Source organism: Canis aureus, chromosome 29, assembly GCF_053574225.1.
Source record: "Canis aureus isolate CA01 chromosome 29, VMU_Caureus_v.1.0, whole genome shotgun sequence".
NCBI lineage: Eukaryota > Metazoa > Chordata > Mammalia > Carnivora > Canidae > Canis > Canis aureus.
In genome coordinates, this window is record NC_135639.1 from 33,468,821 (window position 1) to 33,474,820 (window position 6,000).

The window sequence follows — 6,000 nt, forward strand, 5'->3', positions numbered from 1 at the left end:
TTTGTGTCATAGGAAGAAAGTTGAAGGAAATATAGATTAGTTTAGTTTGGAGAAAAGTGAAGGAATGGGAGGGAAAGGGTAAGGAGGTAGACATGGAAACTGTAGATGTTTGTAAATTGCTTTTGGGTAGGAGACTTATTTTTGATGACTATTTGGCAGAACTAGAATCTATGGATAAAAATTGCCCAGAGACAGATTTTTGCCTTAATTTAAGGAAAAACTTGTCAGAACTATCTGAGGAAAGGAATGGAGGAATGGGCTGCTTCAGGAAGTAGGTGTTTAAGCATAGATTGAACAGCCACTCTCTTGCAGTAAGAGACTCAATCATTATATGAGGGCTAGATTAAAGACCTGCAGAATCCCACACAGCAAGTCAGTGATTTACATTCTGATCCCCACTTGCTAAGAACTGCTGCACAGCTTTGACACTAATACAAGAGCACCCTTTGTATTGCCTGTTCTTCTCATTGGGATTTCCTTAGCAGTGCCTTTCCTACCTCCGGCTGGCCTTACCAGCTACCCTAGGAATGGTTTCTAATTGCTGCCACTCTCCAGGAACTAGGATGGTATAGGTTCACAGAGTTGAACTTAAAGGCCATGTAGTCCAGTCTTTCAGATTTGATTCTCTAATAATATTTGGCTACTTTTAAAGCATGTAATCTTTCAAGGAGAGTTATTTTAGAATATTCTAAACTGATTTGATCTTTTAGTAAAACTGGGTTATCTGGTATCAGAAAACTAGTGCAGGGAAGCTGGCATGTGGGAAATACTCTTGAAAGGGAACAAGAGGACAGGTGGTTGTAAGGCCTTTTAAAATTAGCTGCCCACTTTCAAAGATCTTGTAGAAGTTTTGTTCTCTGACATCATTAACAGGGTAACACTGTAATGTTAACCATTAGGCCTAATTAGTTTTTTTGTGCTTTATCTCATGTTAGTGAGTTTTATAAAAATAAGAGTAGAACACTTATTCTCTCTTCTCAACACATTCAGTTTGAGACACTGGCAGTTTCAGTGCTGATTGTCATTGCATGGGAATCTGATTCCCAAGGCTTTATAATCTTACCATCTTTTTACTGTCTTTCTCTGTATATCATTAAAAATATAACCGCTGGGGCGCCTGATGGCTCAGTTAGTTAAGTATCTGACTCTTGATTTCAGCTCAGGTCATCATGTCAGCGTGTGAGATTGAGCCTCCCCACTTTAGGCTCCACACTAGGCATGCAGCCTGCTTAAGATTCTCTCTCTTCTTCTCCCTCTACTCCTCCCCCACTCCCTCCTTAAAAAAAAAAAAGTACAACCTCTTTCCTTTTCTTTTTTCACCTGCCATTTTTGTTAAAATTTATGCTAGACAGAATAGATGCAGTTAGGACCAAAGTTCAGACATGCATATTGATTCAAGGATCAAAGTCCAACAGGTAAAAGGCTAAAACCACTGTGGCAAATCAATGCTGTTTTATTTTTATGTGTGTTTAAGTAAAGGACATGCTGTATTGACAGGCCAAATTTGTGTCCGTTCTTTTTGAGACTAACTTATTGGAGAGGAGCTATTTGTAATGTAATTACTTTATGGCATATACTTTTATTGCCTGGTAATACATTTTTCAGAGTTTGATAATTTTTAGTTCAATAATACAGGGTGATTTTCTGAAACATGTCTATTTTGTTATATTTAAGAAATAGAAATATCTTTATTATTTTATTGATTTTTAAGGGTAATACATGATTACTGTTTAAAATACAAAAAATTTTGGAAATACTTAAGATAAAGTGAAAGTATCCCAGGCCCACAAGTAGTATAATTACTGTTAAGTTTGGTTGGTCCTTATAGACTTACAGTTTATATACACATATGTAATCATAAATTAGATTATACCATGAATGCTTTCTGTAATTTTTTTTTTTTTTTTTTTTTTGCTTTCTGTAACTTTTAAAAAAATTGATACAGCACAGACATTTTTCCATGGTAATACATATATATGCTAATTAAGGTTTTTTTAAACAGTTGTATAATATTAATTTAACCATCCTTAATCCCTAATTGGTGGGATATAGGTTGTTTTCTTTTGTTGTTATATAATGAATGTCTTTGTACATGTATCTCAGGTGCTTATTTATTCTAAGTAAATAATTAAATCCTTAACAGCAGCATTGCTGGTCAAAGGATATGTACATTTTAAACTGATCATATTGTTAAATTTTCCTAAAGAAAAGTTTACATAATTTTTACTCCTAACAATGTGAGTATGCCTAGTTCTTTACTGAAACCAACTTCTTTTAATTAATTTAATCAGCATCAATTTTTAAAAGCAGCTGACAATATTTTTTATAATTTAACTAGCTAGTCCTACATACTAGTTTGTTTTTTGAGTTCTTGATCCTAATGTAAATATACTCTACCTATACTCCAAATCTTAACCTGCATGTCTTTTGTATGCCAACAGAAAGAAGAAACTAAAAGACAATTGTATTGCAAGAGATAGTTCCTTTTTAAAAGTTAATACTGGAATTGCTACTTTAACTCAGTGTAACTTAGGGAATTTTCCCATGAGACTTTCTTTGTTTTTTTTTGCTGAGATTCTTGGGTATAGCTCAGCTTATTTATTTATTTTTAAAAAAGAATTTATTGGTCTGAAAGAGTGAATTACGTCCTCAGAGCCATAAATGTTAAAAATAAACTGCTGTTAAATCTGAGGTTAATTTAGTTGCATTGGTGGGTAGTTCAAAATGTGTTTTAAATATAATACATTTTTAAAAATCTCTTTTTAAATGAACAGGAAATTCTGACGAAGAAGGTACTTCAGATTCTGAACTTTGGAAGGGCCCCCTACCAGAGACAGATGAAAAATCACAGTGAGTCCTGATACTAATAGATAATGTATACCCTTTGCATCAGTAAAGAAGCTACAACCACAGCCATTCTTGATAACAGTTAATGAAAAAGCTTGTCATGAATGTCTTTTTAATGCCAAGGACTGCCTAGCATGGTAAGATCAGAGTTTATTCCCGGAAGTCATTGTTTGTGGCCATAAATAGCTAACTCACCCAGCTTCCTCTCAGTGAGTAAACCTTTCTTCAGCTCACCTTGACAAATGACCCTCTGGTCTTTGCTTGGAATCCTTCAGAGAAGGGCTGTTTCCTACTTCAGAGCAGCCTATTCATGATATTCTGATCATCATAAACTTGTACAGGGAGCCCCTTGAAGCTACGTATGGGTAAAAGTTTACTTGGCAACAGCTACCTTAGCCCCCCAAACACAGATAACTCAGTGTGCACATTGTTATCTGCTTTGGGTTGGAAGAGCTGTCTGGATGTGGGCTGAAATTTTATCAACTCTTGTCATATGCAGGGATGTTTAGCCCTTGAGCTTTATCTGTTAAAAGACAATAAAATAATAACTACTGCATAGAGTTTATTACGAAGATTTAATGAAATAAAGAAGGTAAAGCACTTGGTACAATACCTACAAATATAAGTTCTCAATAAATTTTAGTGCCATTTTTTAGTCTTTAGGCATATTGGTTCATAATGGAAAGACACCTGTTAAATCTATCATAATTCACTAATTTAAGCTGATTATGAAACATCTTGCTATTTATGATATGTTCTCAGTGTAATAGAATTCAGGTGTGTTTAATAATCTTTAAAAAAGATAACTTTTTCTGTGACCTTAACTTTTCTCCCCCTAGCCAAATAAAGAATTCCTAAATGTGTAATCATTATAGAACAGATTATAAAAAAGTTTTCATTGTAAATAAAATTCTGCTATTCTAATTAAACAGTGGACTAAACTTTTAATGGTATAACTTCCCATTAAGGAGCTTTGTCGTTGAAAATGACAGAACAGGACTTAAGATTAGCTCACCGTTTTAGGCAGTGATGATACTTGAGTAAATCCTAAGAAAACTCATAATCCAGCACTCTTTGTGACCTTACAAATACTTGACATTGATCAAGTACTAAACATCTAAACCTACACAGAAATTCAGTTAATTTCCTATATTTAAGTTCTTCAATTTTTAAAATTTTACTGCATTTTGCTTTCATATTGGGGAAGAAGGGACAATAACATGGGGAATACCAAAATGAAGATTATTCTTAAATCAACTTTATCTGATTCTGTAATTTTTTTAAAAATTTGAACATGGGTATAATGGCTTTATGCATTCACAGTTACTTGAAACCAGATAATGTAGTGCCATTGTAGATCCTTCATCTAAAAACTTTTTCCAAAAAAATAAAAAATAATAAAAAAATAAAAACTTTTTCTGAAGAGATTGGTAGACTCAATTTGATTTTCCAGCATAATTCCCTATCCCAGAAGGAAGAAAACAATATACAAATATACAGCTGCGTGTATATACATTGAATCCTCACAGCACCTCTGTGAAGAAATATAATGTTCTCCATTGAATAAATAAGGAGACTGAGCCCAGAGAAGTTAAGTAACCTGCTCATCTAAGCCAATAAGTGACAGAGCTGGGACTTAAACACTCTCTGACTTGAAACCCTGTCGTATTTTCCTGTACCACTCTGGTTCCCAGCGCTAATATTTATTTCGTACTTGACACAGTTTTCATAGTATTTTAACATATTATATAATACAATTTCATATCTCCTTTCAGAGTTTGACTCATTGTTTGAGACATGATATTTACTGCTACAACTATATTTACTATTCTCAGAGCAATAAAAACCTATAGCCTAAGCAGGTTTTCCCCATTCCTAGGAGTAAGACTTGTTTTTTTCCTGAAAATAGTTTTCTTTTTCATTCATTTCTTGATCAGACTATAGTTTGGAATGAGAATGAACAGATAAGTTACAAAGTCCACCAAAAAAGTAAAGAAAAGCAGTAACATTTCACAAAGAATATACTTTAAGGTAAAAATCTTAGGTAAAAAATACATTTAGGGAGGGAGCTTGGGTGGCTCGTAGTTGAGTATCTGCCTTTGGCTCAGGTCATGATCCCTGGGTCCTGGGATCTAGTCCTGCATTGGGCTTCCCGTGGAGAACCTGCTTCTTGCTCTGCCTATGTCTCTGCCTCTCTCTCTGTCTCTCATGAATAAATAAATAAAATCTTTGGAAAAAAAACATTTAGGGAGAGGTGACAACATGTAAAACATTTTAAATTTAATCAGTCTGAGTATAGTTATGATTATTCCAAAAACTAATTCTTAGTTTTGATTGGCTGTATCATGAAATATATCAATATATATAAAAATCAGCAAATTATATTAAGTTAAAATATTTTATTTTCATTAATCACATATGTCACCCAGTAATTTTTTCTGTAACTGTTGATTTTAATCAATATGTATACTTTTTCTTTTAAATAGAGAAGAAGAATTTGATGACTATTTTCAAGATTTATTTCTGTGAGATGGAAGAGAGAAGCCCACATTCCTTAATGTGAAAGTACACTTTGACTCTTCGTTTTTTTTTTGAAACTCTTCACAAAAAATTTATCTACAAGTTGCAGCTTGAGTGGTTTGTCTTCGGAAATAAAAATCCAACTACTTTCAAGATGTTGGCTGCTTTGGAAGTCTTTCAGTTCTGTTGGAGACATGTTTCCCCTCTCTTATGTATCTTTTCAATTGCTTATCCTACAACTGCTCCATTTATAGCTCGTAGAGGATGAAGCTAGCACACTGTACAGGGAGTCCATTGTTCCTGCAGTTTGTAGTTGTCTTTATTCATTCTTATTATCTTCCTTTGCCTAAATTAGTTTAAATTATTAGAATTATTGGTGTCTCGCAAAAATGATAAAATAGAGTATGTCTTCAACTTTTTTGCTTTCTTTTGATATATCGGCACCCCTCTTTCCCATTACCACCAGTTTCTAGCCTTACCTTTCTTTTGCTTCCTTCTCACCTATACTATTTAAGGGAGTTTGTTATAATCAAATTTGACTTCCCAGCATGTGAGTAGTTTATTATAAAGTAAATTAATACCATGGGGTGGCAGGGCATGGCAAATGAGGTCCCAGAAGTCTTAACCAGTTAT

General features: G+C 33.7%; 1 protein-coding gene across 5 annotated transcripts in view; it reads left to right on the forward strand.

The window, feature by feature from the left end:
* The window catches only part of LOC144301377 (protein FRA10AC1), a 38,293-nt gene extending 32,773 nt beyond the window's left edge, over nucleotides 1-5,520 (forward strand). For all 5 annotated transcript variants that reach the window (XM_077878349.1, XM_077878348.1, XM_077878350.1 and 2 more), the window contains 2 exons: nucleotides 2,775-2,850; nucleotides 5,334-5,520. In XM_077878349.1, the coding sequence (XP_077734475.1) occupies nucleotides 2,775-2,850; nucleotides 5,334-5,376 (119 nt within the window). In that variant the 3' untranslated portion in view covers nucleotides 5,377-5,520. The remainder of the gene's footprint in view (nucleotides 1-2,774; nucleotides 2,851-5,333) is intronic.
* Nucleotides 5,521-6,000: the final 480 nt, after the last annotated feature.